The 25,523-nt window shown below is 38.0% G+C and overlaps 1 protein-coding gene across 3 annotated transcripts in view; it reads right to left on the reverse strand.

Annotated features, from left to right (window-relative positions):
- Positions 1 to 8,765: 8,765 nt before the first annotated feature.
- Positions 8,766 to 25,523, reverse strand: part of LIN7A (lin-7 homolog A, crumbs cell polarity complex component) — a 146,886-nt gene continuing 130,128 nt past the window's right edge. For all 3 annotated transcript variants that reach the window (XM_054580159.1, XM_054580160.1, XM_054580161.1), the window contains 2 exons: positions 20,422 to 20,640; positions 8,766 to 13,914 (listed from right to left, as the gene is read on the reverse strand). In XM_054580159.1, coding sequence (XP_054436134.1) covers positions 20,422 to 20,640 — 219 coding nt within the window. In that variant the 3' untranslated portion in view covers positions 8,766 to 13,914. The remainder of the gene's footprint in view (positions 13,915 to 20,421; positions 20,641 to 25,523) is intronic.

Genomic DNA, 25,523 nt, shown 5'->3' on the forward strand with positions numbered 1-25,523 from the left:
TATAGCCCTCAACCCTCTCACCAGAAAGGGACCCAGCTGGGCAGGTCTGCCTCAGGTAAACCTGCAGTGTGCGGGTTCTTGACTTTGTGCAGAAAAGATTTCACAACAAGAGTTCAGGTGATTTTGAAAGTACATTTATTAAAGCTGGCGACAGTGAAACAAGGAAGGGCTTAGGGTAGAGGAAGCAACAGGAGAGAGCTTAGGTGGGCTGTTTTGCTCTCTAGAGATGTTATAGGAAAGAATTGAGCCAAGGTGGGGATACTGAAAGCTCACTGAGAAGTAGAAGTCACAGTGACACAGTGAACCAAAGCAGCACTGCTTTGGCACTTGGAAAAGCCAGAGAAAAGGGGGCCATAGAGACAGGTTCACGGGGTTGCTGGGGATGAGCTGCCACTGCTGACTGCTCCCCTGGTTGCAAGTCTTATAAGGACTCAGAGTTTAGGAGAAAAGTTATGTGTGTGCTCCAGAAGGAGCCCATGTTGGCATCCTTTGACATGAGGGCTTTCATCGCTCTTTTGGGGGCAGGAATCTTAGGGGAGGTCTCAGGGGAGGGTTTCGGCAAAATATTCATCAGTTTTCTTGGTTTGTTTTTTAATATGTTGATGTGCCAAAATGAGTTGCATGGAGGAACCAGGGTAATTTTCTGGTCAGCTTTGCCTCTATCTTGGATTTGTTTGGTTCTAATTGTTTTGTATTTTGTTATTTATTCCCCTGACTTTATCTGTCATTGAGTTTGGCTGTCACTAATGGCACGAATTGGGTCACTGTTATCTATCTCCCTGACCGGGGTAATTTAAACTGGTTAGTGAGGAGAGGTATAAAATATTTGCTCTCAAGTATCCTTGGTTAGGGGAGATAATATATCTTGCAATTTACTAACTGGATGTAAATTACTTGATTTTTTTTGTCCCTATTTGTTTAACTGTCTGCCTCTGTTTCCATTTCCCCACTTCTCAAAAATTTTCCTAGCATCTAACTATCCTGCCTCAACTTCAACTCCTTTAGCCACCATTATTAATGATTTTTCCCCTATCCCCTGAAAGCCATTGGGGAGCCAGGTCTTTGAACATTAGCTTACCTGAGGCTCCAAACATGGCACCATTTCCTCAATTAATAAATACTTCCTTGGCTGCAAACTCTTGTTTAAGTTCGATTGGGCTTTGGTGAGTGTAGGCAAATGGACCTCTGGTAACAATTCCCCCCTCACAACCCTTTTTGGCAATATCATGGACAACTGGTGTTTGTATATGTTTACTGAAATTAAATCCAGTGCTAATTAAAATTTCCATCTTTATATTTGATTCAAAGTTCTTCTCCAGAATGGTTAAATGCTGTCCTCTTCAAAGTGTGGTCCATAGAGTCCTTCTGGCCCATGAATGTGTTCAGACAGAAAGAGTTTCTACCCCCTGTGCTGGCACATCTAAACACTAGACACAAAGAACTGCAGTGGAGAAATATTGGCTTTTTTATTACAAATGGTGCCATCTAGGAGAATGAGAAGCAAATGCTCAAAGCCCAATCTCCCCAGTAGGGTGTAGGTTACAGAGTATACAGGACAAAATCACAAGACAAATGGGTTAAGGGAATCGGGGTACTACTGGTAGCTGATTGGTTGGAGATGAGGTATAGATAATGAATCATTATTTCAGGCCTTGAGCACAGTTCTGAGGTCTATTCTAGCATCCCTTTATCTAGTTTCCTGGGAAAGTAGCCAGATGGTTGTTATGTCTTAAGGCTGAGGAGCTGAAACATAACCTAGGGCAAGATGTTATCTTTAGCCTGCCTAAGGCTCTGATTTTTTTTATCATTAGTCAGATCCCAGCTACTGTCTTTTGCTGCCTCTGCAGTTGCTGATTATCTAGGGGAAAGGCTAGGTCTCTGAAGGATGGATGGATGGATAGATAGATACATAAATAGATAGAGGAGTATTATTTCTAAAGCTGGGATTTAAAGATAAATTTAATCAAAATCAGAAGGACCTTCGGTTTCAAATGATTTGTTACTGGCCAGAGGTAAGTGAAATTAAGTGAGAATAAGCATTTAGATGTTTGTATAGTAACCCGCATTGATGTCCTGCCCAAGCCCATCTGAACCCCTCCTCTAAGTTCTATACTGCATCACATGGATCCAAAGGCATTGCTGAGATTCTCTTCTGTGAACACTGTGGACCACAGGGAATTGGAATAAAGTGAATGTTAGTCGCTGTCTTCTTCCCAGGCACCACATTCCCTTCAAGCTCTGCTGTCACAGGCCCTGCAAGAGCCTTCCCATCTCCAGTCTTTTTTGTTCATGTATGCCCTCACACCTTAAGGATATCTGTTAAAGCTCTCCTAAGAACCTCATTGCACTTGGCTACAGAAGCAATGACACCATCCAGGAATGATAGATTTCTGCAGTTTAGCAAGCATTCAGCTGAGGCGTGAGTTTCTAATAATTTATTGTTACCCATACCTCTTACAAGAGATTGTCATGAAACTCCTCTCTCACATGGCTTCAGCTGGACCAAAGTGGAGGTGCAGACAGAAAACTTTCGCTCCAAAGAACTTTTGCATTCCCTATACTTCTCTCTTTCTCTCCCTCTCTCACATTAATCTATCTCTATGTCTAGCTATCTCTGCTGTTATGAAGGGGGGTTGAAGAGAGTGAGGCCAATTGGACTACCTTCTAGAAATTCCAAGGCTTTCTTTAGATTATGAAAATATATGGTAAATTCTGATTTCAGCTTCTGTTCTTAGCCATAATTCTGGCCAATGTCCCACTCCTGATTCTAGAGGCCTCCAGGCCTCAGGTATGGGCTAAATTACCAGCTTCCCTGGTTCTCCAGTTTGCAGATAGAAGATTGTGGGTCTCCTTGGTCTCCATAGTCACATGAGCCAATTCCTATAATAAATCTCATACATGTCTATATTCTGAATAATGCACCATGCTCTTAACTGTTGCATTCTACACGGGCAACTGGGAAGCCAAGCAGCAACTATGCATAGTGTTCTGACTCCCGATGAAGGACAACAGCCAGAATTCAGGGAATTCCTGATCTGGAGCTCAACTATGTTTCCTTTACTTCCATATGCAGGTTTGTCTATTTCTCTGAAACAAAGGATGTTGCAAGAATTAAATTGGGTTTATATATGTGAAGTTCTTATAACAGTGCTTGGCACATAATAAGTACTTAATAAATGTTAGTTATTAACTATAGCTTTGACTACTCATCAAGGAATAGAGACTCTTAACCCAGTCCTTGAACATGAGCTGGTAAGCTGGCCTTATGACTTGTTTTGGTTTATAAAATATGGTGGAAGTGACATTGTGTCAGTCTGAGCCTGACTTTCAAAATGTTTTGTGGACTTCTTCTTTCTGTTGAATCCCTTCCTTTGCCATGAGAACAAGTCCAAACTAGCTGACTGGAAGATAAGAGACCATGTGGAGGATTACAGAGACACTCCATTTGGAAGTCAGTCAACCCCAAAAGCTGAGCTGTTGAGCTGATGTGCAATTGATTTATGAACACATGGAGAAGCCCAACCAGTCAAACCCATATGAACTGCCTGTTTTGCTTTGTTTTTATTTTTTTGCAAAGCTTCCTTTATGAATTTATTTAGCATATACTTTCTTTTTTAAAATATATTTTATGGATTATGCTATTAAAGTTGCCTCAGTTTTCCCACTTTGCCCCCTTCCACCTTGTAGCCCCCCATTCCACCCGGCAAACCCCCACCTTAGTTCATGTCCATGGGTCATGCATGTAAGTTCTTTGGCATCTCCATTTCCTATACTGTTCTTAACATCCCCCTGTCTATTCTGTACCTACCAATTTGTACTTTTAGCCTTGCACATTTTCCCCCATTCTCCCCCTTCCCTCTTCTAATTGATAACCCTCCAAATGATCTCCACATCTATGAGTCTGTTCCTGTTCTCTTTGTTTAGTTAGTTTTTTAGATTTAATTGTTAATAGTAGTGAATTTATTGCCATTTTATTATTCATAGTTTTGATCTTCTTTTTCTTAAATAAATCTCTTTAACACTTCATATGGCAATGGCTTGGTGGTGATGAACTCCTTCAGTTTTACCTTGTCTGGGAAGCACTTTATCTGCCCTTCCATTCTAAATGATAGCTTCACTGGATAGAGTAGGCTAGGTTTTAGGTCCTTGCTTTTCATCACTTAGAATAGTTCTTGCCAGTCCCTTCTAGTCTGCAAAGTTTCTTATGAGAATTCAGCTGGCAGTCTTAAGGGAACTCCTTTGCGGGTAACTCTCTGCTTTTCTCTTGCTGCTTTTAAGATTCTCTCTTTATCTTTGGCATTTTAATTATGATGTGTCTTGGTGTGGTCCTCTTTGTGACCATTTTGTTTGGGACTCTCTGTGCTTCCTAGACAGGAAATTTCCTTCCCCAAATTAGGGAAGTTTTCTTTATTTTTTCAAATAAGTTTACAATTTCTTGCTCTTTCTCTTCTCCTTCTGGCACCCCTATGATTCAAATGTTGGTATGTTTGAAGTTGTCCCAGGAGCTCCTTAGCCTATGCTTGGTTTTTTGGATTCTATTTTATTTTTGCTGTTCTGATGGAATGCTTTTTTTATTCCTTATGTTCCAAATCACTGATTTGATTCTTCGCTTCATCCACTCCGCTGTTGGCTCCCTGTAAGTTTTTATTTCATTTAATTTTTGCCTATGACTTTTTATGTTGTTGAAGTACCCACTGAGTTTTTTGAGCATCCTAATACCCAGTGTTTTGTACTCTACATCTGATAGATCGCTTTTCTCCATTTTGTTTAGTTCTTTTTCTGGAGTTTTGTTCTGTTCTTTCATTTGGGCCATATTTCTTTGTCTCCTCATTTTGACACTTTCCCTGTGTTTGTTTCTTTGTATTATGTAGAGCTGCTTCAGCTTCCTGTCTTAGTAGCGTGGCCTATTTTAGAAATGCGTACCCATAAGTTGGATGGGGCAAAGCCTTAGGTAATTGCCAGGGTAGGGCAACCTGTGCGAACCAGGTTGATGGGAGTCTCAGATATGGTGCATCTGGTCTGTGGTTCTGTGTAGGGGAGGGCTCAGAAAAGGGGCCATGATGCTATCTGTCCTCTGGAGTTTTGTCTGGGCGCAAGCTGTTCCCCAGCACTTGCCCTGGTGCCAGACATTTCAACTTCTTCCCCTTATGCCACTGGTGCCTTTCTAGTTGTTGCCCTCATGCTGAAGCCCAGAGGGAGTGAATCCTAAATCCATTGAGGGCCCTTTAAGAAGAGGTGCCTGAGAATCCTAGTTTCCTCTGCCACATGAATCCCCACTAGTTTTTGCAGCCAGAAGTTATGGGCTTTTTGTCCTGGCACTGGAACCCTGGGCTGCATGGTCTGGTGCGGGGCTGGGATCCCTCATTCCTGAGGTATCCCTCCTGATTTTTATTCACCACGTGGATATGGGACCTCCCATTCCATGTCTCTGCATCTCTGCCCCTTCTACCCGCCTGGATGAATATGGCTTCTTTAATTCCTTGGTTGTTGCACTTCCATACAGCTCGATTTTCTGACAATTTTGGGTGACATTTGTTTTGTAGTCTAGTTGTAATTTTTTTCTGTGGTTGTGCAAGGAGGCAAGCCGTGTTTACCTACACCTCCATCTTGACTGGAAGTCAGAAATGCCTGTCTCAGCCCTGCCTAAATTGGTGAGCTTCAGAATTAAGAATAAGTGATTCTTGTTTTAATACAAGATTTGGTATAGTGTTCCTCCTCCAGTCAGTAGCTGTCTCAGTTCAATTCCAGACTCTTTCCATAACTGTAAAATGCCACTCAATTTCAACACCCATTTCAACTGGTATTTCTTCCAAGAAGATTTTTCTGATTTCCTCAATTAAAATCAATTTTGATGTTTCTGTTCCTTTTGTAGCTGTTTTCTTAGTGTGCCTTGTAGAACTGTTTATTGTGCCACTCATCTTGGCTACCCATAGCTAGTAAGTGGACACCGAGAAAAAACAAGTGAGCCTGGATCTATAAATCTGAGGACCAGATGCTGGAAGGTTTTATTTCAAAAAATCCAAGAATAGACCCCCTACGGGTCTCCTGTGGCATCAAGTCAGCCTCTCACTCTTACAGCCTTCTTGGATTATGACGACGTAGTCATAAACAAATGCCAACAGGAAGCAAGATTTATTGGACTGGTAGCAATTAAACTCTGAAACTATGTTGTATTCATGCTGAATATTTCTTGAAGTTCTATTTGTAATTATTCTAACGTAAAAAAAAATGAAAAAAAAACCAAAGTGCATCTTAGTTTAGATGTGATAACTTTCCCTTAAGATAGTGCTCTCTATCCTTGCTAGAGGTGGGAGAAGGACTAAATTATCATCATGTTTATGTTACATGTTGAATTAGTTTTGTTTATAAATGTTATACTCAGATAAAACTTTGTTTTGGCCACACAATAGAACACAATATATAAGGCTGGAGAGATGTTTTAATTACTATTAACTTTATTTTTCTATATAAACTAAAGCAATTGAGATGATAGTGATTAGTCTCTCAACCGAAAAGGCTTCAGGGGATTGGTTGTGGGGGAGGATTTAGGAAGAGCAAACAGGCCTGTGTTCTGATAGAAAGCAGCAAAAAGCATGGCTGTTAACACAAGATTGAAATACAATTGGAAGTAGTATGTTACCCATCTTGTTTGCTCAGTTGCAAACTCAAATTCCAATTTTACTCTTTAAAATTTCTTCCATGGAATAAGCAATCAAATATGTGGGGATAAATCAGCAGTAAAGTCATGGGGTGCGTGTGTGTGTGTGTAGACAAGGTAGTGGTGGTTGTCATATTAAATATTTACATCAACCTTCACATTCATCCTCAAAACAAAATTCATAATGGAAAAACCTAGGGTATAAGAGATAAGGGTTACCACTTTTACCTTTACATTCTTTTTCTTTCAAAATAAAAATATTCAATAATTAAGGCTCTTTTCTCCTTTAAAATGTCTAGTGTTGAGTTCTCTATTCAGATGAACTTCATGGGTGAGCTACAAAGAACTGAGACCAACCCTAAAATAATCCAGAAGCCATTCTGTGAAGTTGAAATGTGAAAGGTAATTCCATCTAAGAAAAATTATGCAGTCATTCCATGCGTAATTAGTAACTGCAGGGGAAATTAAGATGATAAAGACACAAATAGGTATACTATAAGGCAAGCTAAGAAAAGACCTGAAGAAGGTTTCAACTATTACAATGGGGATTGATGATGGGGTAGATAACATCAGGCCTGGAAAGATTAGAAAAAGCTTCTCTGAAGACGGACCATTGGAAATTGGCCTCCAAAGTGAATCATATTTTTCAGGCATAGATAAAGTAAAGGCATTCCAGAAATAACCAAAATCTCAGGGGAAGGAAAGTTTAGGACAGTTTCTAGGAATAGATAGTGGTAGATTTGAACTGCAGGATAGGATAGGAAGGCTAAAAGAGCAGTGTTATATACTACAGAAACCATCCCTCTTCCCAATGTTAGTACATTAGCTAGCCTATCCTTGCATTCATACACTTGTGCACACACACACAAATACACCCCAAGCAAACACTTTGGACTTGGTAGATCATAATCAGATGCAGTCTTGGTAGATATCTTCACCATACACCACTGCTATTCTCTCCTTGTATTTAATTTCACCTTCAAGAACTTGTGATAGTTTCAGTGTCATGGAATCTCATGACTTCTGTTTCACAGTCCAATGGCCAGATTTCAATATCATCACATTTCATGTTCTATTCTGTTGTACTTTGTGGATGGGAGGGCACTCTAATGTGCTCCTCCTTCTCCAATGCCATACAAGTGTTTTGGTTCAGAGAAGCTTGACTAAGAATCAGGTGTGTGTGTGTAGGTGTGTGTGTGTGTGTGTGTGTGTGTGTGTGTGTGTGTGTATGCATGTATGCCTGTATGCGTGTATGTGATGGGTAACCTGCTTGGAGGATTTTGAGTATGGGAATAGCTTAAGGGGCATTTACCTAGGGTCAATATGTAGGAAAAATTGGAGAGATGAGGTAATTGGGAAAACAGTTAAAACTTCACATAAGTACTAGTAGGATCTATGCATAGGTAGGAATAGTGAGAATGAATGAGAAGATCGATTCAAGAGACTTGGTCAAGGTAAAATATAAAAACTCTAAGATTTGATGTGAAGATAAGTGAGAAGGGTGACTACACTTGTACAGGGAATGATAGTTATCAGTAGAAATAATGGTGTCAAAAGAGAGATAGAAAGAAGGTAATGAGCGTGACTTTGAACCTAAGGCATTTACATTTTTCCGCTGATGTTATGTGTAAAGCTAAACTTCCCAAAATGTTATTTAGAAAGAACTAATTAGTAGGAGGAAAGAATGAGATACAAATTTTTTTAAGGTGACCCTTTGCTTCCACCCATATGACCCAGCATGTAAGTTGCATACATGCCCAGTTAACTGGAAGGGGCAGCGAGCAAATTTAAATAATGTATGGATTGCTCTTTGTGGATGATGGGAGCCATGAGTTGACTGTTCCCACAGAAGGTGTCAGTTCCTGCTGGCCTCTACAAGGGTGGACACTGATCTGTTTGTGGTCAGACCAATCTCAAATTTGCCTTTCATATTGACTTTAGAACCTAACCACTCAATAGTATGACCCCATTCTGTGGTTTGGAATAGAGAAATACACAGGGAACTTGGTGTCCAAATATCAGGTGCCTTCACCATCTAAAAACCTTTTTATATCCATGCTTTAAAAGTACTTGAAGTCATTTGACAAAGATGACAATACTTCCAGTCTGGTGTTTAATATTTTTACTTTCCCAGCAGCATAATACCACTTTGGTCAGGTTGAACCACTGCACAATTTTGCAGCTCTTTCAGAAAAATAATAAACACAATTGGAAAGACAATCACATGCAACGATGAGAAAATAGTACTACTGCCCAATTTTTCCGCATAAATGTGAAATATCCTTGGTTCTTCTCCACACTGTGTATTTACTATAAGCCCTTACAGCAAGGGGTTGTTTCTTTCAGGTTTGTTTTTTTTTATTTATTTTTTTGTAGCACCAAATAGACACAGTGGCTTACAAGTAATTCTGAAAAGTCATCAAAATGTTTATATGTCAGAAAATTTATGGATCTGTACTTTCATCCACATCTCTGGCTTGAAGTGTTCTTCATGAGAGAAAGCTGCAACATAGATTGCATCCTGTTTCTGCCACTGATGTGGTTTTTTGACCATTAATACTTTACAAATATCTTTTTGTATACTATAGTTTCAAAGTACTTTTATATACAGTGACTCATTTATTTTAATGTAATGCTGTTCCCCAAGCTACAGAGGATGGTTTTGACATGAGCTCTTGTGTTAGTGCATGGGTTCAAATCCTCGTTCCACCTGTTAGCTGTGTGACCTTGAACAAGTCACATATATATCAGTGCTTCAGTTTTCTTGTCTATAAAATGGAACTTACTACGTACAGTTTTGAAGGGATTCGATGATAGTCTTTTAAAGTACTGAGCATAGTAGAACCTAGAAAGAGCTAAATATTAGTTATGAGTAAATTATTACTTACAGACCTCACTGGGGTGTAACTATGGTGTGTGGAGAAAGTGAGCAGCATTTTTGAGTGGTGTTTAGAAAAGCAAGACCATAAATATGTGCATGGAGTCTTCATGATTTCCATGGGGTTAGGGATTTTATTTCCTTTATCAGCTGTGAAAAGGGACCAAGGGACCTGATAAACAGGAAACTCTACTTATGGCTAGAGTGGTGATGAGGAGGTCCTCAGACTGAGCTCCATGAGGGCGCTCTGTCTTGTTTGCCATTTATTTCCAGAACCTAGCACATATTAGGTAAACAATAATATTTGTTAAATGAATACACACATGGAGAAGTTTTAATAATGATGTCATTAATCTTAAGCTTAGGTACTTTCTAGGAGTCAAATATGGGAGTGATCTTTTGAAAGCAAGACAAGATTTAGAGATGGTAACTCCAATTATTATAAACTCCTTAGAAAAAAGTTGTTAATACATATTGAAGGAGATAATAATATGCTTGATGATGTGACTTGCTTTATTTTTTAACAATAAAAATATAGTTTATAAAACTGATTAATGGACTCCCATGTTTGGATTATCCTTGCCAAGGAGCATCATAAAGAACTAGAAAGTTTGAGTTTTATTCATTGTAAAGCTTTTAGATTCCTGAAACATTATTCCTATCTAAATGTCCTCAAACCCTTGAAGCCTTCGAAGTAATTGATTCCAAACTTATATATCTAGAAAGTATTTGTAAGGAGTCAATTCTAGTTCTCACTATAACATTCAGGAATTATAGTCCCAATTAGTGTAAGTTGGTAAAATATTCAAGTTATCTGAAGGCAAATTTATTTGTGTATTCACCTGTTCTGTCACTCAGTCATTCATTAACAAATACTGACTGCCTGCACTGTGCCAGACATTATATCAGGAGAAAAGGATACAACAGTCCACAAGACAGCCACAGCCCTTTCTCATTTAGTTTGTGTTCTAGAGAGGGTCAAGATGGGTAGGAATATCACAAGTTTGGGGAGATCTTGCCTTATGCTGCCTTCTGAACCTTTAGAGCATAGACTTCTACTTCACAATGCTGTCTAAAGCTGGCCTAACAGGCTGGGTATGATAAACAGAAACTAGCTAGAAGAAATTCAGGCATTATTCACATATCCACAAGTATCTATAGAGGTTTAAAATGTTGACAAAATATTACATCTTGGAGTCCTAGAGGCACAGCTAAGTAAAATAAACTGAGGTCAGATCTGTTTTGATTTGTTGAAAACTGCATTTGTAAATTGGTGCAATTAATCTCCAGGCAAGTTTTTTGGAGACAACCTTGAAGCCCCTTAATGCTAGATTTTGTACTTAGTTCTTAGCACTGTCTTACAAAATAGTGGTAATTCACATAGAGAATCTCCTATTGAGTATATGATGAAGCACTGACCAAAGTCTGTTATTCTTTTCAAAGTCAATTGCAATATAAGCTCATTAACTCCCCAAGGATCTTCTATTTCTATTTCAAATGGTACCAGAATCAAAGTACAAATGCCCAATGAAAAGGTTCTGGTATGTGTATCTGCCTTCAAAATCACAGGAGCAAAGAGTTTAGAAAAATCAGGCCACCAGCTTGACCAAAAGAAAGAAAAAAATTCACGAGGATCACTAAATAGTCACAACTGATTTTCCCCCATACCTTTTAATATCTAGTTTGTTTATTATGTTAAAGATTGAGCTTCATGTAAGAGCAATTCATGTGTTTTTAATGTGATTTTGGGCACGTCAGTAGTTCTAACGTAATCATTAATAATAAAGAGCACTAAAACAAGTAGTGGTAATTGTTTCTGTTACCTCTAGATTCAGGGGAGCTAGAGAACCACAGGGATCCTCTCTAAGTCTTTGGAATGGTTATTTTTGATTAAAACTTTAGGGGGAGACATTTTAACACACGGTTTCACTGAAGAAAACTGACCATCTGACTGGTCACTTGTATATAGGACCACTGTGACATGTAATCTTGTCCTTAGATGCCTTAGCTGTTAATGGGTTGTCCTTTCATGGTGACAAATGGCCTCGCGTGCATTTGTTAGCACTTAAAATTATGCAAATGAAGCATAAAAATACAAAGACTTCTAGAAAACACAAATATAAGGTATCTGCTCATTTGATAATTTTTCTGTAATCCCATGACAATATTTATAATATCGATGTGTATACATGATAATTTAACATTAACCAAACAGAGCTAAATAAAAACATACTCACCTTAAGCTCCAAATTTATACAATGCATTAAAATGTGTTGAAATGACCATTTTCTCATCACAAGGGTTCAACGATCTCCCTGTCTGAGAATCTGTGGCATCGCCTGAATAACTTAAATATTTCTTTGTTAAATGATAACTAAAATATATGTTTTATTAAATTTTTCTTATAAAAATGAGAACTACCTCTTATAAACTGAATATACGTAAGCAGTCTCCATTTGTTTCCTTTAGTCATGCTTTCCTCTTCTGTAAACCTATGCTTGCCGTACAGTCAGGGTCCTCACCCTTGCCCTACCCCCTGGTTCTATCTAGTAAAAAACAAGTTTTCAAGGGTGAGACTCTGTTACCACAGCAGAACTTTGTTGAAATTGGCATGCCTCCTAGTCTCCTTGCTGTTCATTCTCTGTTGGGTGATGGACTATGAAGAGTAGGCAGAACTTGGCATTGGCAATACCACTGGACAGGGCAAAGTAAAATGTGATGGGTAATTCTGATTAGTTTTATTTTATTTTCAAGGGAACAGTTCCTAAACTGAGCTTTGTAAATTTTTAATTTGGAGGACTATCTGCAATGTTAAATTTATTGCATCTTGGGAAATCAATTTTGGCATTTGAGAAAAAAAGAATATTCAAATACTCGCCTCAGTTTTAATGATCTATCTAGTATGTTGCAAGTGTAAATTAGAAATTTATCCTTTTTTCAGGTATGCTTGTGTGCTTTAGGTATTTAATTTAAGTGCACGGATAATTATTGCTTCCTATTCATTCCACAGAGTAAAATCAGACTTACATGCCTAGATTTACCGTAAGTCAAAAGTTATGATCTGCATATGTGGCTTTAACAGATCATGTCCCAGTGAATGATCCTTCCTGAAAGATTAGCTCATTGTCTATTTACCTGCATGAATCTGTGTAATGAAGTAGGCATCTTTATCTTCTAGCAGCAACAGTATCTTTTCATTCACAATATTAATATCACTGGTTTACATATGCCTAATTTTAAAAGGGATAATACTTTGGACCTTAGACTGCCAAAAATATCCTTTTGGAAAACTGATCTAAACTTTGTATCACATACATATTTGTATACATATGCACACATTATAATTTTTTTTTAACCGTAAGCTTTAAAATATCAAATAGACTTCTAGGACAGAACATCAGTGTAAGTGGAAAGAGCTCAGATTTCTCTAGAGTGTGTCAATCAAAAATATAAAACAAAAAATATTGAGAGCAGGGTTATATATAAATATCATATGAAGATCAGTCCATGAAGCTAGGTCCTTTCCTAATTATTCTCTTACCAGATTCATAACACTTGGTAAGAAAAAGCTTAAGTTGGAAACAAATACACTCTGATAATATATATTTTGTGGAATAAATATATATTATATTCTGTTAGAAGTAATAATAGATACAAGCAATACTTAAATTAAAAAAAATACAGTACTAGACTTCTCTATCCTTGCTTCAAGCAAACTAAAATTGAGCTATATTGCCCCACTCTATTAATGCATAATAAAATTCATGGAAACAGAAAATAAAAAGCCAATTGCTTTAAGAACCTGTAAAAGAGTATAAATATAGTATAATTACTTGTTTTCAAGAAGGGAAAGGACATTGAATTTGCAAGTAACTGAATTTCTAATTCTGACAACTCAGCAATATGGATATGAAACAGGTCAGGGTGAGGGGCAATGTGTAGGTTTAGGTGGAGACAATATTGAACTGATGCAGTTTGAACTACAGCCTAATGAGGGATTTGTTAATCTCTGAAAAAGCTGTAGATCCAAGATTCACTTAATCCCGGCCCTGGTGATTTATCTGAAAGTCATGGACTTCAATCTTACACTGTTTCAGTCTGCAGCCTGGAAAGCCTCTCCATTGACACACAGAGAATTCCCACTGCAGTGAATGGAAGGTCTGTGTGTGTGAAGAGCGGTGAGCGGCGGGGGTGCAGCCTCGGAGAAAGAAGGTGTTGAGTTGCCTTGGTAAAGAATTTATACACCACGTGTTCACAGCTTCTTGACAGGTATAATTATCAGCGTTGTCTTTTCTTTTGATTGTGTGCTGGGATTCAGAAGCACGGTTTCGAATTTGTGACTACCAGATGTTTGATCAAGTAGCTTTTCTTCAAGGACCTAAAAGGGGGAAATGAGTGAAGAGAAAATCGTTGATTAGCATTCATTTGTCAACTACAATATGCTAAAAATATCAAGAGAGCATGTGCTATGCGAGAACAGTAAGGATTATTTTGGGTGCTATCATTCATGCACAATCTTCCACATATGAAAAAATTTGTTTGATGTTTGCAAAGGAAGTAATTTTCAAATGAGGATGGAAAAGACACCAGTTGTTCCCTAAAATGAAATAAAGAACACCAGTTTGGAAACATTTCAAATGTAAAAGGCTTCTTCCTCCCAATTCCAGAAAACCCTGTTTTTCTTCATGAAGGCAAAGAATGGCTAATCTTTACATTATGACTCTCAGGGCCGTTAGCAGCGCTCTTGTTGAGGTACAGCAGGAAAAGCCTTTCTCTGACAGGAAGGAAGCACCAATATTTCTTCTCTGAAGCAGTTATTAGGCCCATTTCTTCTCCCCCAAGATCAGCCTGACACATTAGTTACAACAGAGCAGGCAGCCATCAAATGGTCAGATTTGGGGGGGAAGCCTCCCCAGAGACTCCCCTGAGACATGTCAGTCTTCCACCATTAGGGAGTCATTTCCTTCAGAGAGAACAGTGGTTTTCAATCTTTGTGGTTAAAGCTGCAGTTATTTTTATTTCAATGAATGTAGAGCACCATATATAAAACAGATTTTAACAAATTGTTCTGTCTGATGTGAAAGTGGGGCAGAGGGGGAAGGGGCTCACACACGCCTGCCGCCAGGCCTTCTAGAGATGTGCCTAAAAGCTCGTGGGGCCTACAGAGCGTGACTGAGAGCCGGGTGAGGTCACTGTGCTCCTTCAGGAGACACCTAACAAGACATTGCGTGTTACCTCTGCCATTAACACTTTGAACAACTACAGCACGATGATGACAACTACCAATACTACTACTGCCACTACTGCTACTACTACTTCTGAGTGCTCACTAATTGCCACATATAGTCAGAGCAACGCAGGGAGAGGACATGACATGACAACTGTGTCTGGTTTGGAAAACGGATGATGGTTCCCCAAGGCAAGGAATGCTTGCAGCCTCTAGGAGCTGCAAAAGGCAAGGGAATGATTTTTTTCCCTAGAGCGTCCTGGAGCCCAGTGGCACTATGTTGGACTTCCGTGCTATAGAATTACAACATAATAAATTTGTGTTCTTTTAAGTAACACAATTTGTGGTAATTTTTCAGGGCATCTATAGGAAACTAATATGGCTACAATAATGAAGCACTTTGAAGTTGGGGCACTGTTTGGGAAGAAAGTGGTGATGGTGAGTTGGATAACTCCAACTCTAAGCAGCGTGAGAATGAATCTCTAGAAATCTCACGTATGTCTGTGAGGAAGGACGGAGGGATATAAAGGCAGGTGCCACTGAAGAAAGGGGTAGAGTAGCACTGTGGTGAAGAAAAAGAGGCTCTGAAGCCCATGTTTATGGGTTTGAATCACTGCCCTACCACTTACTGTGTAAAATGTTGTGTCAACTTCTAAAAATCCTACATGACTTAGTTTCTTTCTTTGAGATTGAAAACAGCACCTAATATTCATAGGATGATGAAGATTAAGAAATTTTATATATAGAATATATATATAGAATTTATATATAGAAATTAAGCAATTTTATACTGCTTTTATATAAAATTATTAAAGCAATTATATATGTGTGTCGTGTGTGTATGTATATTTCTTAAAAGAGTTCTTGGCACACACTGTTTGATAGATTTTAACCAGCATTATGATGATTATTTCTGGTCCACTTTCCAGTTTGGTGACTCTGGATTCCTTGGCTTCAGTTTCAGAGTCACCCTCCGGGACCTGGTCCTCTCCATGCCTGGCAGTTCTGGCAGAGTTCCCTGGATCGGAGCATCAGCCTGTGGCTGTGGCCGGGGCAGTGACAGGTAGAGAACAAGGAGTAATGGACACAATAAGGAAAGTGAGGGCCTGAAGAGTGGGAGGAGAAAAAAGTCAGCAAGGCCTCTGGCAATTGCCAGCTGCTTTGTAAATCTGCTAAGATCCAGCCTGGTTTTGAATGTAAATGAATTCACCACCCTTGTTCCAGCAACAGGAGGTCAGATAAGTTAAAGAGGCTTGTGGCTGACTTCCTCAGAATGCTGATATCTCAAAAAGTGTTCTTCTTTTCTACTTTCATTCTTTGGGAATTTAGGTGAAATATAAAGTATATATTTTCATACTTTATGAATGTATATTAAGTCAGACTTTAAAAAAACGAGATGCTTAGCCCTCACTGGTGTGGTTCAGTTGGATGGAGGTTGTCCTACAAAGCGAAAGGTCACAGGTTCAATCCCCAGCTAGGGCACATGCCTGAGTTGTGTTCCGCTGGTCCAGGCCATATGAGAAAAAACTGATCAGTGTTTCTCACACTGATGTTTCTCTCCATCTTTTTCTCCCACCTTTCCCCTTGCTCTAAAAATAGTTAAATAAAATCTTAAAAAAGAAACAAAACTGAGATGCTTAAAGCTGAATAAATGTCAACTCTCAAAACACTAATTCTAAAGAATATATGTATCTCTATGTTCATTGCAGCAATATTTACAATAGCCAAGATATGGAAGCAACCCAAGTGCCCATCAATAGACCACTGGATTAAAAAAAAAGTTGGAGTACATATATACAATGAACTATTACTCAGCCATAAAAAAATGAAATCCTACCATTGTGACAGCTTGGATGGACCTAGAGGTTATTATACTAAGTGAAATAGGTCAGACAGAGAAGACAAATACCATATGATTTCACTTATACATGGAATCTAAAGAGCAAAATTAATGAACAAACAAAATGGAAACAGACTCATAGATACAGAGAACAGACTGATGGCTGCCAGGTGGGAGGAGGATTGGTGGGCTGAGGGGAAAAAGTGAAGGGATTAAGATGTACAAATTGGTAGTTACAAAATAGTCATGGGGACGTGGAGTGCAGCATAGGGAATATAGTCAATAATGTGTGATAACTATCTATGGCACCAGGTGGGTACTTGAAATATAGAGGGGACTCCTTTGTAGGGTGTATGGTTGTCTAACCACTATGTTGTACACCTGAAACTAATACAAAGTAATATTGAATGTAAACTGTAATTGAAAAATAAAATTTTAAAAAGTGGGTATAGTGCCCTGGCTGGTGTGGCTCAGTGGACTGAGTGCCAGCCTGCAAACCGAAAGGTTACCAACTCGATTCCTGATCAGGGCATATGCCTGGGCATGCAAGGGGCTACTGACTGGTGCATTTCTTGTACATTGATGTGTCTTCCCCTCTCCTTCTCCCTCTCTTCCCACCTCTCTAAAGAGAAATAAATAAAACCTTGAAAAAAAAGTGCATATAGCATTAAAAAACCTATATTCATATTCCTTGTTTAAATATCTGTAATATAATTATGTAGTGATCATTTCTACTACATTTTAGAAAATGTAATCTATTCTTCCTGATTATCAAACATGGAAGTTGGAGGAAAAAAACAAATGCATTTTACTCCGATAGAGTTTAGCATTAGAAGTAGGTATGAGACATTCTCCACATACTACCTGCATTCAATATATTTTTCCATTTGTATCCACCTGTGAATATTGCTAATTACTCCATAATTTAAATGATCTCAGATTTTTAAAAAAGTTATTTCTAATTCACAGAATAGAAGTTATATTTTGTGTGATAAATAATAACATCTGACAAGTATTTTGCTTTACCTGATCTTTGCTCGACTTGTCAAACCTAGAAAAATATCAGTGACCTGTTCAAAGTAAATAGGTCAAATTAGCTTCAAATCTCTTTGGAAAAGCAACCATGGTATCAGTTACTAAGTGTAACAAATTCCACTTCATCCTTAAAAATCTTAATCAGTAGTTGAACAAGAGCTAATGTAGGTCTCTGACTGCAAAATTCATCACAAAATCTACGGGTGACCTGACTTGGTTGTATTCTGCTTGTACTTGAAATGGTCACTACAGTTTTATCTCAAGGAGCCAGGACAGCGTTGATTGAAAGTGCCGTCTTGGTGGGCATAAATGTGTATTTCATGTTCATGCAGACAGAGCTTTACCAGATCCTCTGCAAGAAATTACATAGCTTGCAAATGCCTTTTATTAAAAATGCTAGTCTTTGGTGATGACAACCGGAAATTCTGAAATGATTTAATGAAGGCTGATGGAACAGAGAAATGGAATCGAGTATATGGCCCAGGAAGTATTTATGGCCAAACCGTATACTTCCAAAGATGACTGAATGAGCACGATGTTGTAAGTTTTTAGTAAGACCTCAGAAGTCAGAATGGCAACATATTTCTTTCAAAATACTACAGAAAAGTTTTACTGCAGGCCAATAGTATATCAATTAGCAGAACTGGTGTAAGTTTATAATATTGAGGATGGAAGAGAAAAATGAGTTAGTGGAAAGACTGTCAATGTTTGACTAAAAAATTGTGAATTGTTGCTATTAGCAAAAGACCTTTGAAAGGATGATGAAAGTACAAATGTAAAGTACCTTTACATTCAGAATGGATAAGAGAAGGATATGGACAAAATGTCTGGTCCGTATGCATCCACGTCACTCTCTGTCAATGGTGTCATTCTGGTCCAAGCCATCATATCTCCTGCCTGGATGACTAAATAATAGCCTCCTGACTGGTCTCTGTTTCCACTCTTACCCTGCAATAATCTATTCTCCCTACAGCAGCCAGAGTGATCTTTTCAATACCTAAATCAGATCATGTCACGCCCTTGCTTAAATACCTTGAATGGCCTTTGTTGCAATAAAATCTAATTTCCCTCAGTGGTTTACAAAGCTTCCTGTGATCTGCCCCCCCTCTACATCACTTTCCTTCTCCCTCATTATTCCCTAACTCCCCTGGCTCTCTTTCTGCTCCGCAGGCATCAAGTAGCTAGCAACAGGCTTTTTCCTCCCGTCTGCCCGCTTCCTGGCTTCTCCCACTCATTCAGTCTCAGCTTTAATGTCATCTCCTTTTGAGAAGTTTTCCCTTATCACCTGATTGAAAGTCATGACCTAACCAGTCTCTGTCAAAAAACCCTGTTTTAGCTCTGCGAAGTGCTGGTCCCCATAGGATATTTTAATTGATTTGTTTATTAATTATCTCCTTCAACGAGATTTTAAGCACCGTGAGACCAAGGACTTTGCTTAGCCTGTGCAGGTTCTACAGCCCATTGAACAGTGCCTGGTCCATCACAGCGCTAAATATTTATTGTTGAAGAAACATAGTTTTTAGAATGGACTGGAGTTTTATATAAAGGCACCAAAGTAAGGTGTATATATAATAAGACTAGCAGGCTATAGAAGAAAGACAGATTGTTGAATTCCAAGCCTCTCTGAGGACATATCCCATACTCTTTACTTTGGCATGTAGCTTCTGCTTTTCATAAGCAGCACAAAAAACTTGAGTGTCACAGAAAATTGCAAGTTCCATGTCATATCCAGTGTTTCTGGTTGTGTGAGTAATAACCTGACATTGAAGGAGTTAAAATCATCATTATCCATGTCATTCTTCTAAGGACATTTGAATCTCATTTCAAACACACACTTGCAGATATCACTGTGTAGAGGTATCTAGCAATGAACTGTGGCTTCCAAAAGATGGCAAGGAAATTTCACATGTCTCCAGAATATCTGATGTTGGCAGTTGAAATTCTTGGTAAAGTGAGAAAGAAAATAATTCTGTCAGTATGATCATGGGGAATCCGCTAAAGTTATTGAAGCTTCATCTAAAAAATGGGGTTTTAATGATACTTGCCTTGAAGGGTTCTTGTAAGGATGAGGGATAACATGTGAGAAGAGCTTAGAACATAGCAGCCACTTCAAAGATGGTGATTCTTAAAGATTTTTTTCTCGAATTTTCTTAATATATGTAGCAAAATATGATTTCGTATTCTTTGTCACAAAGTGGAATTTAGAAAATGACAGGTGCACCTTAGACACATTCTAAGTGAACATCCAAAGAGAATTTCAAAATCTCTCGTAGTGTGGACACGGACAGGGCTTTACTTCTTTGTTTTCAGTGAAGCAGTTTTCTAATAAGCCGTGTTTCAGTATTCTATAGGGGATCTTCCCAGGATCAGCCCTGTATGGTTGTTTGGTCGGTACACTGTGCCGAGGCAGCGGGCCCAGAGGGTGAGTGGGGAGCTGGATTTCAGCCCCCATTCTTTGTGCCTGAGGATTGGGGTTTGCTCAGAGGTTACATTTTCCTAACTTGTATAAAAGCATCCAATAGTCTGTGCCTAGCCCTCCCAAAGTATACTATTTTCCAAAATATATCTTTTCCATTTGCAAGGAATATGGCTGAAGGACACAAAAAGCAAGCAACTATAGTATTTACATTTTCTGAGATTATTTTTATTTGTTTGTTTGTTGGTGGGGATATATCTTATCATTTTGTTCCAGCTAAGAAACTGTATTTTAAAAAAAACAAGCAAACAAAAAACAACTAGGCTATGTAATGGACTTTCCCCGTGTAGAAGAAGATGCTTCTCACCTATGACATGTGGTTTTGCTGCGTTTGTTGCTGCTGCTGCTGTTGCTGCTGCTGAATTAGCAGCTGCTGCTGCTGTCGACGCCGGGCTGTCCGCAGCTTTTCAAAACGAGCCTCCATTTCTTCCAGGACTTTCGGGGTGTATCGCACCACCAGCTTGACGCTGTCCTTAGCAGCCTTGAGGAGTTCCACGGCCTTCTCATGGTGTTCACCTTCCACACTCTGAAAAGACAGTGACATTTCTTAAAGGGGAGAGCTTCTATGTTTTTTTTCCTGAGCAACAAATCTGAAGTTAGTAGCAAAAAATCCCAAAGTTTGAAATTTCAAGAAGGCATTGCAAATAGAGTTAATTGCCAGTAACGTCATTATTATTTAGTACTTCTGTGGTTGAACTATAACCAGGTCAGGATATCCTGGAGTACAGAATGGACTGAATGGGGCTTCAAGTTAAGAGGGTGAGAAATAATAAAGACCTAAAATATGACACTAACATTTAGAATGGGATCTCAAAATTTTATCTGGAAGAATAAATACACCAGTCAGGAAAATTTTGAAAAAAATTTAAATATAGTCATGAAGCGTGACTTTTCTATCAGATATTAAAATTTATAAAGAAGCTACAATGAGTGAAGTTGTGTCTTACTGGTGTAATAAGAGACAGAACAGAGAGTCCAGAAGATCTACCATATGTAAATTTTATTATATGATAAATGTGGAATTTAGTTCAAAGGGGAAAAGGATTATTAAATAATGATGCTGGGACAAATAAATAATAATTAAATGACCTCAATTTCATAGTCAATGCTAAGTATAGTAGATTGATTAAAAATTTAAATGAAAAAATAAAACCATAAAACAACTAAAATACAATGTAGGTGAACACTCATTATATTGAAATGAAAAAGTAATTTTTAAGTAAAAGTACCAAAGATAAAAATCATGAAATCGGATTTAAAAATTTTAAGTTCCTATTTCTCACACACTATAAAAAGGTAAAAAAAAACCCCCAACAAGAATGAAGATATTTTCAGTATATGACAGTTTGTTAATATTCTTCAAATGAAAAGCTCTTACAAGTCAACAATGATCTAAGCAAAACAGGCAAGTGAACTCATGGACAAATAATAATTTTAAAAACCCATATATTCAATAAACCTAGGAAAAAATGTTCAAGCTCCCTGCTAATCAAATACAGATAAAGACATATTTCATTTTTAATTTAAAATAGGTAAATATGTATTTTCAAATATAATGTATTGACAAGAATATAGGAAAATGGGACTTTCGTACACTGATAATAACTTAACAAAAACTGGCACAACTTTTTTGGAGACCACTATTGTTACACACTGAATAAACCTTTTGTAATATAATAAATAGTTTTACTTGCAGAGAAATTTATGAAGGATATAATCAAAGATGACCATACCTACAAAGTAGTTATAATGTAACAGAAAGCAAAAAACAAATCAATTCTTGGCTTTTGAGTTTCAAAATAATCATTTGAACGTAATGGCACAGACAATAGCTGGGGAAACTATATTTACTCTAAGTTAATAACAAAGAGACTTCTCTCCAACCTTCTAATGCTTCTCCAGGTTGGAATTACGGAGAAGCAAGATAGGGTAAAGTAGTAATAAGACATTATAGGACCCTACCCTGGCTGGTGTGGCTCAGTGGATTGAGTACTGGCCTGGGAAGCAAAGGGTCACTTGTTCGATTCCCAGTCAGGGCACATGCCTGGGTTGCGGGCCAGGTCCCCAGTAGGAGCAAGCAAGAGGCAACCATACATTGGTATTTCTCCCCCTCTCTTTCTCGCTCCCATCTCCTCCCTCTAAAAATAAATAAAATCTCAATTAAAAAAAAAAGACATTAAAAGAATAGAGACAATGTCCTTCCCTCTCAGCTGATCCCCAGGGCAGATGACATAACCTGCCAAGATTTACAGGACTGAAATACAAAGGCCTTTCTGATTTTCTTCCTGGATAAAGCTCAGAGAAGAAACATTTATGTGGTGAGACAGATAGGGACTGAGGTCGGCTTAAAAACTGCCAACACTCCTCAGAGTGGAACTGAAGGAAACCCCCACTGTTTGAGATTACATTTTCATAGACCGAGTAGAACTATAAAATGGATATACTATTGAGTTACAAAAAATAATTTGCATTTCAAGCATACTTCAATTATATCTTGAGTTTCATATTCCTACTATTATATAGATTAGATGTTAAGATTTAAGGTAGTGTGTTCCATTCCGTGCTCTGCTTCAGCAAGGTGCATGCGGACTGAGATTAAAAAAAGAAAAGGTTTGAATTTAGGGATGAGACAGTCACTGGTGGCCTATAGAGCACTGCTTCAGTCATTTGTCAGGAAACTAGGCAGATATTAAGGATTTAAGAAATGACCATTGTTAACCCTGTAAACAATGTGTGTTACTACTCCTTTGCCAACTCTGGGTTACATAGAGAGCAAGGAATTATAAATAGCTGATGGGCAGACGAATTTTTATTTGTGGCTGAGTCTTAGGAAAATAGGTTTGTTCATTGATTAATTCATTCTCTTTATTATTCACTCAATCATTGAGTTGGTCACTAAACAGATGTTTATTAGCACTTATTTTACTAGTTAGAGTTGCAGTTCTTTGGAAGAACATGAAGGACAATAGAAACTTTGTGCAATATAAACTCTATTTTCAGTGTGCATGCAATTTCTTTGTAATTTGTCTCAATGTGAATTGTTAATGTATGGAATTCTCTTTTAAAAAGGAAATTGGGTGATTTGGTTGTCCATTCCCCTCTCTCACTTCTTTTTAATATTAAAACTTAGGTGTTTGTATGTTTCAATAACTGCAGTTCATCATTTTCCAGGCTTGATGATTATAGTCTCCAGGTTTCTTTTTGGCTCGTGTTCTATTTGCTTTCATTTAACAGGGCTGGAAATTCTAGGCCAGACCTGTAGAGGCCCATTATCCCAGTTTAGGCACTAGGCCTGCGATTTAGAGTTGCCACAGGAGGGCTGTGGTGCTAATACATGGGACCATTAGGCTCTCAGCACTGGGAACAGCTGAGAGACAAATGGCCCGTGTGCCATCCCCAGGCCCGCAGACCTGTCAGGGTGACCGTCTCCCACCCCCAGCTCTGCTCTCTCCCATACACACAGGTGGCAATTAATGAACAGCAGACTCCATGGTCTTTGAATCCAAAATGTTTGCCTTGATGCTGCGTCTCTGGTTTAGATGATGTCTCAGATTCTGGCTCAGCAGAGTTAACAGGCCTCCTGGTTTAATCTACCTTTTACTTCATCTTCCTCACCAGAGCACAGAACCATTGCCTAAGACCTGGGTAGAGTGTCATGCTTCATTTCTACTACTCAAAATGCTTTGTTAAAATTATATAAATTACTACATGAGTAAATGGTGTAATAGAAACTAAGAGGTATCTCTTTGAGAGAGATTTGAAAAAATATAAACATCTTTGTAGAATTTATTTTTCAAATACTACTTAAATTTGTTTTTTGCTGTTTCCTGAAAAAACTTCTTAACTCGTCTCAAAAATTGTTCTGCATGACACTCTCTCTTTATTTTTGTTTCCTCCCTTTGCCTATGTTATGGATATCTTTGAGTGCGTATGTTTGCCTCCTTAATTTATTATTTATCTCTAATAGTGCTTTTAGTCCGTCTGTATAATGAGAATAAGGCACTTTTCTCTCTTCTTTCTCTTTTAAAATAAGAACAGAAAAGCAGACTACCTTCACAGTGGTGTAGAAACACTTGGTAACAAGAGTTCCTTGAGCCCTGAAATTTTATCATTTATTCCTACTTTTGACTTAGTCTATTTCTCACTCTTAATAAATGTAAGCCTTATTTCAAGATAAATATTTAAAACATGTTTTGAAATATTGTATTTGTAAACAAATAGTTTATATCACCTCTCTCATATATATGTATCACCTCTTCATATATACATATATATGTAGTGTGTGTGTGTGTGTGTGTGTGTGTAAAATTTTCCTGATTCAGGAATTGTCCTTTATGACAATTGGCTCAGTTTGAGGGGTCACTGAAAACTTGCAGCACCAGCCTTTCACAGAGCATGATAATGTAGCCCTTAAGTGATTTGAGGACACCTAGGAAGGCTTCCAATTTAAAGTGAAATCCCTTCCTCCATTTAAAACCTGAAAGTCTATCCTTTCTTTAAAAACTGTTTATACTTTCTAAAAGAAATTTTGGACTTTTAGATTTCGTTCCTTGCTTTTAGGGTTGTGTTGTATGTATTGAGATTTGAGGAAGTCATCAGCATGGATTTATTCAACAAGACTTTCTAACAAGCATCTGGTCAAAGATAGATGTTATTACGGGGGGAAGGGCTGGAAAAGAAGGCATAGGGATGTCCTAGGTACTCAGCAAACACTTAGACCAAAGAGAAGTGTGGTCCTGAAAAAGAAAAACTCCTAAAGAAAATATCTGCCCCACAGTTGTGCCTATTCTGGCCATGAGCATTCACTAAAATCAATTAAAATGCACTAAGAATAACATACATCCCAATCATGAAAATATTTCTATCTTTTCCTGCTAAATTAAAAAAAAACCCAAAGAAATCAATAGTGTAAGGAGATTCAAATAATTTTATTATCATTTCCAAATGCATAAATACAAGCTAATAAAATACTAAACTTATGTAAAACCATAAGCATGGTATCTTCTGTAATGATTCCATAAAAAGGAATATATGTTCATTTAGGAAGCTGGGGAAAAAATAGCTCAGTAAATAACCAGATGTATATTTGTTTCATTAGCAATCTCATGCAGTAGTAAGCCTAGGAAGCCTTAAAATTAGTTACCTTGACAGAAGTTTAGCGAATCAGTGTCTGGTAAATTAAACATTGCTGAACTCTGATATTTCATTCGTTTTTCTCTCTCCACACATTGTGAGATATAAAAATGGATGATATTTTCTGGTACACTTAATTTTCTGGTCGATTACAAATCTTCTCTCATAAGAGAGTTTTGGATTGCACTGTATACGTGAATTTGCTCTTTCCCCCTTTGCTAGTTGATACATTTTGACACTTGCGAGACCTCAAACAGAACAGGTGCCAGCCCTGGG

Source organism: Pteronotus mesoamericanus, unplaced genomic scaffold (genome assembly GCF_021234165.1).
Source record: "Pteronotus mesoamericanus isolate MK-2021 breed Mesoamerican mustached bat unplaced genomic scaffold, CSHL_Meso_final contig_56, whole genome shotgun sequence".
Classification (NCBI taxonomy): Eukaryota; Metazoa; Chordata; class Mammalia; order Chiroptera; family Mormoopidae; genus Pteronotus; species Pteronotus mesoamericanus.